General features: G+C 34.5%; 1 protein-coding gene across 4 annotated transcripts in view; it reads left to right on the top strand.

Moving 5' to 3' along the window:
- The window catches only part of LOC111160148 (ubiquitin specific peptidase 15), a 118,531-nt gene that overhangs the window by 8,958 nt on the left and 97,443 nt on the right, over positions 1-12,130 (top strand). For all 4 annotated transcript variants that reach the window (XR_002641457.1, XM_022523015.1, XM_022523014.1 and 1 more), the window contains exon 2: positions 10,205-10,332. Coding sequence is in view for 3 of the 4 variants with exons in the window: in XM_022523015.1 (XP_022378723.1) it covers positions 10,205-10,332 (128 nt within the window). In the remaining variant the exon portion in view is untranslated. The remainder of the gene's footprint in view (positions 1-10,204; positions 10,333-12,130) is intronic.

Below are 12,130 nucleotides of genomic sequence, written 5' to 3'. Positions count from 1 at the left end.
TGGAATTTTTTTTTTTTAAAGATTTTATTTATTTATTTGACAGACAGAGATCACAAGGAGGCAGAGAGGCAGGCAGAGAGAGAGAGAGGAGGAAGCAGGCTCCCCACCAAGCAGAGAGCCCAATGCGGGGCTCGATCCCAGGACCCTGAGATCATGACCTGAGCCGAAGGCAGAGGCTTTAACCCACTGAGCCACCCAGGCGCCCCAGTATTGGAATATTTTTTTATCACCCTCCCCCAAATCCTCCATACCTATTAGTAGTCCTCTGCTTCCTCCAGTTTCTCCTTGGATCCCCCTGCTCTAGGTCGCTACTAATCTACTTTTTATTCTATAGATTTGGCAGTTTTGGATATTTCATATAAGTGGAATCATATATGTGACTTTTGTGTCTGGCTTCTTTCGTGAAGTATTAGTACTTCATTTCTTTTTATTCCTGAATAATATTCCATTGTATAGATAATATACCACATTGAATTCATCCCTTCATCAGTTGATGGACATTTGGGTTTTTCACATTTTTGGCTCTTATGAATAATCTTGCTGTGAATAATTTATGTGCAATTTTTTGTGTAGACATAACTTTTTGTTATGTGTACATACATACTTTTGTTTATGTATACAAAACTGATTTATCTTGAGTATATACCTAGGAGTGGAATTCCTTGGTGTCTTTTCCAAGGTGGGTGCAGCATTTTACATTGCCATCAACAGTATGAGGGTTCCAGTTTTCTACATCCTTGATGGCACTTGTTAATGTCTTTTGATTATAGCCATCTTAGCAGATACAAAGTGGTATCTCATTGTAGTTTTGACTTACATTTTCCTAATGACTAATGATGTTGCACATCTTTTCATATGTGTGTATTAGCCATTTGTATACCTTCTTTGGCACGTGTTTACGTAGATCCTTTGCTCATTTTTAAATTAGATAATTTGTATTATTGAGTTTTAAGAGTTTATATATTCTAGATACAAATCGCTTTTCGTAGAGATGATTTGCAAAATTTTCTCCCATTCTATGGGTTTTCTTTTCACTTTCACAATCCTACTTGGCCTCCTTCCTGAGTTCCTTTTTTGTCTTAGTTTAGAAGTAAAAAGAGGTCATAAATATTAGTTCTTGCTAACTGATGAATTTAATGTGCAAAGTAGAAAATAGGTTGGAAATCCTTGAAATTTAAAATGAAGATATAAAGAGATTAACCAAGCCATTGTTTTATTTGAAAAAACTCCGTAGCTTTCAGTTATGTATAGCTTTCATTATAGCTTTCAGATTTCAGTTAAATTTTGCTGAAACAATGAAATCCTGAGTTATAGTTTGGTACTTTTTAAAAAGCCTGTGAATTGTCTGGCTTATAATGATTTAAAATGCTAGAAATTATCAATATCTCCTTTAGTATTGAAAATGGTTTTATGCTCTTGCTGTGTAAATCTAACCCAAATAGTATATCATTAAATAAGAGAATTAATCTTAGAGTGAATTAACATCAAGATTTGTTTATTCCGCTAATCCTGTGTAAGATAGTTATACATGTTTTTCTGAAATTGTGTGCTACATTGGATTAGGCTGAAATATTTGTGTATTTCCTTAGTTGTAGAAGAATGTTTTATATCTACTTCACAGAGGAAAAGGTAGGGTTTTAAAAAATAAATGATGTTACATATATGTCAGTATTAGGAAATTAAGCAGGAATCACTTATCAAAAGTTGTTTGTATAAATGTGCTAATCAAAAAAAGGAAAGAACTATGCATTCATTAGCTCTATGATTTTTTTTTTAAGATTTTATTTATTTATTTGACAGAGATCATAAGTAGGCAGAGAGATAGGCGGAGAGAGAGGAAGGGAAGCAGGCTCCTGGCCAAGCAGAGAGCCCGATGTGGGGCTCGATCCCAGGACCCAAAGGCAGAGGCTTTAACCCACTGAGCCACCCAGGCACCCCAGCTCTACGATTTCTTAAATGCAGCTATTGAGATTTCCCCTTTTCCCATATTTTTAAACTTTATGTCTAGGGCTGTTTTCTCCGTCTTTCATTAGCCTGTATATATCTTTCCTAAAGTTTGCTTGTGGTGTGTATAAAAATAGTATAAACTTTTAGAACTATCTTTACCCTACCACCACCAAAAAAAAAAAAAAAGAAAAGGAAAAAAAAATCTGGCTTTTTTAGTTGTTACAGTAACTTTTCAGCATTTGAGGACTGTCTTAAAATTAACTTAAATTTGTGTGGGGTCCTAAAATTGACCCATCTTCTCTGGAGCCATTGAAAACTATTCTGGCCAGACCACAATACAAATTGTCTTTCTTGATGCCTTCAGAGTATTTAGCACCATATAATTTAGACCTTTTTGAAGTACTCATAGCTTTATGTGATTTTTTTGATTTATTAAACATTTGATCCTCCCAGCAGTCCTGTGAGGTTATTCCAGTGGTCTTCATGAAATGTGAATCAGATCATATCTCTTCTGTGCTAAAAATCGTACAGTGGCTTTCCTTTACACTTAGGATAAAATCCTTAGCATTACCTTAAAGGCATTGGATAGTCTCGGGTCAGTCTACCTGTTTAGCCTTATGTAGTAATTCTTATCCCTTTGTCATGAACTCCGACATAATTTAGTCAGTTCTTCCAACATACCAAACTCCCAAAGTTTGGGTCCTAGCACATTCTAGTTTTGAAGTTACTGTAAAAATGGAGAAGGCTGTCTGGAGATACACTGGAGGATTGTAGGTCATCTCTGAAGGATTTGAGAGTTTGATGGCCATAGACCTTTATCTCCATAAGATTTTCTTTACTAATTTTTGAACCCATATTAACATTATGATAAAAATTTTTCCAATTGGCATACTACTATGAGAGAATCATGATTAATGTAAGTGTGAGGTGCTCATAAAATTCCTTATAACCCATGAAACAGAGGGAAATGGAAGTAATTAAGCTACAGCCAGAGGCCTCAATCATAAATAATCTTGATCATATTTTGGTACATGTACTTCATGGCTTTTTATATGGAAACACAGTCACATGTCTCAGTATTACTTAGAAATATTTCACCTTGGGACTCATCTATAAGGCATAGACTCCTTTGTGCAAGAAACTTAAATTGGTACATTTGTCACAAAGCAGTTAATTTCTCTTCTGTACTTTGGGATCTCTGGATATTTGCAGATTAATATTTACAAGAATTTTAGATAGTTGCAAATTTATAATGTAACACTTCATACTAAAAGTTAAGTCGGCTTAAAATAAGTATATATGTCAATTGTAGGGTTTTTTATTGTTTTGCTGGTATTATTTTCCCAGATATCAAGGATTATAATCTGTACTTTCTGTTTCTTACGTGCTTTTTTTTTTCTTTTGAGATATCACCCAGTCATTTCTATTTTTCTGGTTTACTTACTGGTTGCTGTAGTTACCGAAAAGAAATAATTTCTTCAGAATGAATACATTATTATATGTCAGAAACATAATTTGATAAATTTAGAAATAATCAAATAAATCATATTTTTCTAAAGAAAATTCTCCAAAGCTTATGTCAGTTTTTTAATTAAATTTAATGCTAATTCATGTTTGGAAGAGATAATATAAGACAGAAAAAATAAATATAAGAGATAACTTAAACCTACAAATTTCTTCCAAAAATACATAGCAAAACAAACTGTGTATTTTGTACATTTTGCTATACATATTTTTATCACAATTAAAAAGAAAAATCTAAGGGGACGTCCAAGTGGCTCAGTCGGTTAAGTGTGGGACTCTTCATTTCAGTTCAGGTCATGATCTCAGGGCCCTGGGATTGAGCCCTACATTGACCTCTACACTCAGTGCAGAGTCTGCTTGTCCCTCTTCTTCCCCCTTGGTTCCTCCCCTGCCAAAATAAATAAAATCTTAAAAAAAAAAAAAATCAAGTTGTATTTATAATTACTTATTTTTATGCTTGAAAGTCTTTTCATTTGTTGACTATCACTTAACTTTATCAGTTTTGACCTCAGTATTCAGTCTATACATTTGACTTCACTTCATTTTTGCCCATGTATATGTGTATATATAAATTATTCTATATTAAGTAGAAAATATTAATCATATTTAATGTACTATTTCAGGAAGAGAGAAGAGTATAAAGAAAAATATAACAAGACACTTGTGCACACATATCTTAGTTTAAAAAAATAAAACATTACAAAAACAGTTGAATGTCCCTGTGTATCTTTCCTTAGTCCCATCACCTTCCCTCCCTTGTCAGAGGGAGCCACCATCCTGAAACAGATTTTTATTATTACCTTAAATTATTTATATATTATTTTACTTAGCTTTATAATTAAATTATCAAAATATTTTATGTATACATTTTATTTTATTTATTTTTTTTTTTAAAGATTTTATTTATTTATTTGACAGAGAGATCACAAGTAGGGAGAGAGGCAGGCAGAGAGAGAGGAGGAAGCAGGCTCCCTGCCGAGCAGAGAGCCCGATGCGGGGCTCGATCCCAGGACTCTGAGATCATGACCTGAGCCGAAGGCAGCGGCTTAACCCACTGAGCCACCCAGGCGCCCTTATGTATACATTTTAATATATATGCGTGGATTGTAAATAATATATACTATTGGTGGCATGTTTTTAATTTTTCTTCAAACTGTACATCTATTGTCTTTATACATTTGTGTTATATTACATGTGTCCTTTTGCAATTTTGGGGGGGTGTTCAACATTGTAGTTTTGAGATTTATCCTTGGTACATGTAGTTGTATTTTGCATTATAATTTTTGTGTAATATTTTTGGGTATGAATAATGGATATTAGGTTTTTTCCATCTTTTTATTGTTATAAATTATGCTGCACTATATATTCTTTTTTTTTTAAAGATTTTGTTTATTTGACAGACAGAGATCACAAGTAGGCAGAGAGGCAGGTGGTGGGGGGGAGCAGGCTCCCTGCTGAGAAGAGAGCCCAATGCGGGGCTTGATCCCAGGACCCTGAGATCATGACCCAAGCCTAAGGCAGAGGCTTTAACCCACTGAGCCACCCAGGTGCCCCTGCACTATATATTCTTATAGTTGTAATTTTGTACAAGAGTTTCTGTAGGGTAAAACTTAGCAATGGCAATACATGATGTATGATATGTACATCTTTTTTTTTTTTAAGGTGTGGTAAGTCGGTTCTTTATTTATTTTTAGCTTTTATTTATTTGACAGAGAGAGAGAGAGTGCACAAGCAGAGGGAGTGGCAGGCAGAGGGAGAGGGAGAAGCTGGCTCCCTCCTCAGCAGGGAGCCCGCTGTGGGGCTCAGTCCCAGGACACTGGGATCATGACCTGTGCTAAAGGCATACGCTTAACCGACTGAGCTACCCAGGTGCCCCACATCTTTATTCTTAATAGATTATGTGGCCAAACTACCATCCCAAGTGAAGGTTCCAGTTTATTCCCCTTTTGGCAGTATACAAGTTCCTATTACTACACATCTTTCTACAGCTTGATATTGTTGACATGTGTGCACATGATGTGTTCACCAGCTTCATGAGATGATATGGTATGGTGTTAATTTGTAGCTTTCCCATTGCTAATGGGATTAAGCATTTTCTCATACGTATGGAGGCCATTCTGATTTTCATTTCCGTGAATTGATTTCTTTTCCCCTCTTAAAAAAAATTTTTTTTTTAAATTTATTAACCTAAAGGAGTTCTTCATGTATTCTAATCCTTTGTCAGTTATCTGGAGTAGGTGTATCTTCTCCAGTCTGTATCTTCTCTTTACTCGGTGGTGTCTTTGTTGAAAGGTAGCCTTTCATTTTAACCTTGACAAGTTTATCAATCTTTAAAGTTTTTGCTTTTTGTCTTAACTCTTCTATATTCTAAGGTAATGAGGATTTTCTCATATCTTTTTTTAAAAAATTGTACTTCTACTTTCACATTTACATTTTTAATCCAACTATAACTTGTTTTTGTACAGTTAGTTCTGCTGTAACATAGCACGTGTTCCTAAAAATCACCATGTTATATGCAAAATCATGCAATAAAAAAAACACAGGGCATATAGGAAAATTGGGGTTGGGACAAAAAAATTTTGTCAGTGACACATTAAAAACATAATAAAAATGGTAGCACAGTTTTTAAGAAGTATGTAACTACCACAATAAATATGACATTTTTATTTTGAAAAGGATGGAGTTAACTTGTAGAAGTAGGATTTAAAGGGTTGCAGCTTGAGTTATTGCAAGTGGTGGAAGAAAAGTTGTCTTAAATCTGCCAAGAAGTTGTAACAGCAGATGTAACACTCTTGAAGATGATTAAAGTGTGGGGGGGTGCCTGAGTGGCTGAGTCAGTTAAGTGTCTGACTCTTAATTTGGGCTCTGGTCATGATCTCAGGGTTGTGAGATTGAGCCCCACACTGGGCTCTGTGCTGGGTGTAGAGCCTGCTTAAGATTCTCTCTCTCCCTTTCCCTCTGCATCCCCCATCTTTTAAAAAAAAAAATGTTTGAATGTGTATGTTTTGTGCATTCCTATGTGGTTCTGTACGGCTGAGTAGTCTTCTTCATTCACCTTATGTTTGTTTCAGTTAGGACTACAGTAAAGCAAGCTAGACACTTAGGGGGCAGAATTTCAGGAGGCACTTCTTATTAAGGTTCCTAGACATCTCACTTGCCTTACCCTTAGTCCTGGTCCTGCTTGTGGATTAAAGTAGTGCTTGAGCATATATTGAAATTTGTGCTCTTGTTCCCTAATGTATCAATCATGTTTAACATATTCAAGTTTTTAAAACAAGCATTAGAGTAGAACTGACTGCATATGTGAGGTAAAGCTCTAATTTTTCCCATATACTTAGCTACATCATTCCCCACTAATATGGTGATGCTTTTGGTATATATCATGGTTCCCCATATATATGAATCCAATTCCTGTTTCTCTGTGCTGTTTTCATTGACCTTTTTGTTTCTCTATGCCAGTATTACATTTTTTAATCACAGGTCTGACACTTTGTAACCTTGGTCAAGGTGTTCCTTTGTGCCTTTGAAATTATAATAGTACCTGCATTATTGGGTAGTTAAAGGAATAAATGAACCAATATATTAAAGTGCTTAGAAATATGCACCTGGCCCAAGTGTAAAGCTCAAATGTTAGTAATTTTGTAATTAAAAGTAATTTCTTTAACTTAGTAAACAGTCTTGGTATCTAGTAGGCTAATAATTGTCATCTTGTTTCTCCTTTTCCAAACTATTTGAAAGGAAGTGGGAAATACTGTGGGAGGATTCCCTGCGAAAGTGACGTGTAGGCTATCTGAAAGATGATGGGAATTAAATAGATGTTGGGAGCAATAGGAGTAGCGTCTAGGCAGATGGAACCATAAGGCAAAAAATGGAGTGTCTAGTAACTGAAAGGTTATTGTAGTTACATCTCAGCAAAGAAAAATGGTACCAGTTGAGACTAGACAGGCAGGAGTAGATAGATCATGCAAAACCAAGTAGGCAATGTTAAGTATTTTAGACTTCATCTTAGGATCATTGTTTTAACTTTATAAAGATTGTTTCATGCCTTTTATTCTTTCTCAGAGGTCTAAGATTAAAGTCATGAAATATCAGTCTTTACAAATAGTTATAACTATTTAAAAACAAAACAAAACAAAAAACCTTGGAAGCTAAAATTGGTCCTATCTGGATCCTAATAAGAGTACTATTGAGAATCTATAAGTTAGGTCTTTGTTCACTTACTTGTAATCATTAACTATTGATTCTGTTGTAGGCTTTTATCAATTCAAATTGAGGATTCTTATGTTTTGGCAGATTCACAGATTAGAGGTAGAGTTTTTATAATCTATATAAATGTCTTAAAATAAATTTTGTTTTATTTAGCTCACTTCATTTAATGTTGTCTTTCTTAAGTACATCTAAGAAGTGTACAATTATTTCTGTGATAGATCTTTCTGTTTTTCCTATATTTTCCCTCATATTTCATTACCACAAAATTTTGCAAATAAGATACGGTGGCCTGTAATAGATGTGATGTCCTTTTCAGTTGAAAGTAATGTTGAAAGATAAATATCCATCAAGTGTGAGAATCTCCTCTCTTAATAGTATCATTATACAGAAACTACCAGTCACTTCAAGATCTAGGAAAGAGATGTGAACTAGAAATATTATAGCAGCAGATGAATACTACCCAGTGCAAACGTCTACCATACAGTAAAGGATTTATTAAATACTTTGGGAGATAAAAACCCCATCTTTTAGAAATATATTTTAAATAAATAGAATTTTGATAGTATTTCCCAAATAGTTTTAATGTCAGTTTTATAAATCACATTGTTGTGTATACTATTACTGTTAATTGATAAATTCAGCACATATCCAATCAAAATCTTAATTGTACTTTTTGTGGAACTTGATAAACTGACTCTAAAATTCATGTGGAAGATGGCCAAGAATAGTTAAGGCAATTTGCAAGAACACCAAGCTGGGGGAACTTGCCCCCCCTCCAAAAAAAATCAAGATTAAAGTAATAAAGAGATGATGAAATTGGCACAATGATAAAAACAAAATAGATGGAACAGAGGAAAGGCCACATAGTATGACATTAATTTGCAAATAAAGCAAATGAAATATCTGAATATTTTGTTTAAATCACAGGAGGGAGTCTAAAAAATGTTTAGTGAGTGATAAATAATTAAGTATTATTTTGTTTAATATGTAAAGCTACTGCTGGTTTAATCTCTTTATTTTAAAAATAAGGTTTTCTTAAGACAGTCTCTGAGCTTTTTTTCTTCTTCAGTCTCCATTTCTACAATTTGGGGCCTTGAGTTACATAATCCTGACAGTAGGTTTGGAATACTAGTGTGTAGATAATTCTGCAGTACCCACTTTAAGGGAATTAAACTGCTGATGAATATTCTCTAGGAATTGCGGGATTTTGTTAGATTGGTGCCTTTGCCTCAGACATTTTCAGATATAAACAACTGTGTAAACTGTAAAACTATAGGATTTCATTACTATACTTAGTGCTATGTGTAGTAAGCACAGATACATTAGAATGATCTCCAAAATATAATTTGGTTACCTCTGTTAATGCACATGTGGGCTTTAAACATCTTGTTAACTTTTACTTTTGATTTTGTTTGTGATTGAATCTGATTAAGTGTGGGGAAAATGTTTCTGGAAAAGAATTTAAAATAATTATGAGTGCATGGCAAAGCAGTATTTCATAATGGGTATAATATAGTCAGAATAAATTTGTAAAGTTTTTTAGTTTTATGAGTTTCCTTTCCTAGAGCACCAGTATTTTACTTATTCTGTCACTGGTCATCTGATGAGAAGCCAGTTCTAGGTACTTGAAAATAAGATGAATATAATTTCAGTAATGCCTACAGTGCTTGGTGTACCACACTTTTGAAAACAAACAAAAAAACCTATCCTGCTTGCCCCAGCAGATTTTATGGGAAATAAATGGAAGTAGTATTGTTATTAACTCTTGTTGGTAAAGAAGCTAACTAAAGTTTTTAAAAATTTGTTATTAAAATTATTATAATCAGTCTCACAAACCTTTAATAATCCACTTTCCTTATCCCCAAAAGGATAGAGTAAAATATATAAAATAAACATACTGTCTTTTTAAGTTTTTTTTTTTTTTTTTTTAAGATTTATTTATTTATTTATTTGACAGACAGAGATCACAAGTAGGCAGAGAATCAGGCAGAGAGAGAGGAGGAAGCAGGCTCCCTGCTGAGCAGAGAGCCCGATTCGGGGCTCGATCCCAGGACCCTGAGACCATGACCTGAGCCGAAGGCAGAGGCTTAACCCACTGAGCCACCCAGGCGCCCCTCTTTTTAAGTTTTTTTGCAGAAAAACCATTTTTCTGTTTCTTTATATGTTGTACTTTAAAATTTTGTTTTGTTTCATTTTTACGATTCCCATTTGAATTTTTGTTCAACTGTCAGATAGTTTATGGAATAGCTATTGCATTTTCTAAGAGGTGCTGTTAAGGATTTTTTTTTAATGTGTATGTCAATACTTGTCCTCAAATAGTAGATATTTATAGAACAATAGGAATAACACTTTTGTATAAGTGAAATTTTTTTTCCAGATTGTAAATCACATTGCAGTTATTCTCAATAATCCTTTGAAGTAGGCATGTACTTTAATATAAAATGAAATATAAAAAATAGATAGCTTCTATGCTATTCCTCTAGTTACAGGTATTTTCCTTTATTGATTTCTTTTCTCTTTTTAGGTACCTAGTCGATAGTCGCTGGTTCAAACAGTGGAAAAAATATGTTGGCTTTGACAGTTGGGACAAATACCAGATGGGAGATCAAAATGTATATCCTGGACCCATTGATAATTCTGGACTTCTCAAAGGTCATTATTTTCTTTCTTCAGTCAGGTTTAAAATGTGTTCATTTGAATATGTTATAGTCAATATATGTAATATGGAAAACGTTAATGTAAATAAATTGGAAAAATTTCGTATTACAGATTTGACCTAATGAACTCAGATTATTCTATCATAATTAGTTATTACTCTGTATCATGACAATTTTTTTCATTTATTATGTAAGAAACATTTATTATTTTTTAACCCTTTAAGTGAAGAATGTAAGTTAAAAAGCACTATATTATTATTTGGGGGAAATGCTGTATTGTTCTTGTTTTTTCCTAATGGACACATGACTTTTATTATAAGTTGGGGAGCATTGATACATGTTTACATTCTTGGATTTTTACATCAGTCTTCTATACCCCTCACTACTTACCAGTCTTCTATACCTCTCATTACACTTGGAGAGAATAAAACATAAGTACCAGAATTTCCATTTCTGGCCAAGATGGAGTGAGAGGGGCTAGCTTTACTCTTCCACATGAGCAAACTAAGACCTTGTCAGAATATATAAAATAACAGTTCTCAAAACACTGGATACCAGGCAACAAAGAATAGTGATCCTTGAGTGATAGCTTACTGTGTTGATAGAATGTTAAAGACAAGGCACAGAAGAGGAGACCCATGTAGGCAAGCTCCCATAGTTGAGGAAAGAGTTTGGAGTCCAGGGAGACCCATAACACCAGCGTTTTCAGGGCAGAGTACTAGATAGGAATGATCAGCAAAAAGAGACAGAGGAGACACAGTGACACTTAGAGACATACAGAGGGTCTCTCTCAGGTCTTCAGCTGAGTGTTGATCAAGGTGCATGTGGGGGGCTGCCCAAAGCCAGGGAAAGAACCATCCAAAAGAATTTGAGAGAACAAGTCATTGGGGCTCATTTAGAACCAAGAATAATGTATTCATAGCAGTTAGAGTGGAAAATCTTATAATTCATGGAGTATACAACCGAGAACTGTTTTGCCACTGTAATTGAGCAAATTAATCCTTTTGTCCGTCTAATCTGAAAGTGTCAAACCTTATATCTTAGAACAAAATGCAGAAATACTTAGAGGGATCCAAAAATATCCAGCATCCAATCAACAAGTTAAAATTTATAATGTCTTGGATCCAATCAGATATTACCTGGCATGCAAAGAAGCAGAAAGAGATGCATAATGAAGATAAATGTCAGTGTTTAAAAAAAAAAATTTAAGTAGGAAAAATGAACAAATAAAACAAATACAAAACATCAAGAAGGTAGATTAAAATTATTCTTTTTTTTTTTAATTTTTAAAGATTTATTTATTTATTTATTTATTTGACAGACAGAGATCACAAGTAGGCAGAGAGGCAGGCAGAGAGGGAGGAGGAAGAGGCAGGCAGAGAGGGAGGAGGAAGCAGGCTCCCCGCTGAGCAGAGAGCCCGATGAAGGGCTCGATGCCAGGACCCCATGATCATGATCTGAGCTGAAGGCAGAGGCTTTAACCCACTGAGCCACCCTGGCACCCCTAAAATTATTCTTTATGAACAATCACATTAAATGTAAATATCCCCAATTACAGATAGAGATTGGATAAAAAAAATTAGGCATAACTCTAGGACACCTGAGTGGCTCAGTTGGTTAAGTGTCTGCCTTCAACTCAGGTCATGATCCCAGGGTGTTGGATTCAAGTTCTTCATTGTGCTCCCTGCTCAGTGGGGGGAGCCTGGTTCCCCCTCTGCCTGCTCTTCTTCCTGCTTGTTCATGTTCTCTCTTTCTTTCTCTCTGGCAAATAAATGAATAAAATCTTTTTTTTT

This window comes from Enhydra lutris, unplaced genomic scaffold, assembly GCF_002288905.1.
Source record: "Enhydra lutris kenyoni isolate GAN:26980312 unplaced genomic scaffold, ASM228890v2 scaffoldscaffold74, whole genome shotgun sequence".
NCBI classification, from domain to species: domain Eukaryota; kingdom Metazoa; phylum Chordata; class Mammalia; order Carnivora; family Mustelidae; genus Enhydra; species Enhydra lutris.
This window is presented reverse-complemented; position numbering and strand designations above follow the sequence as displayed.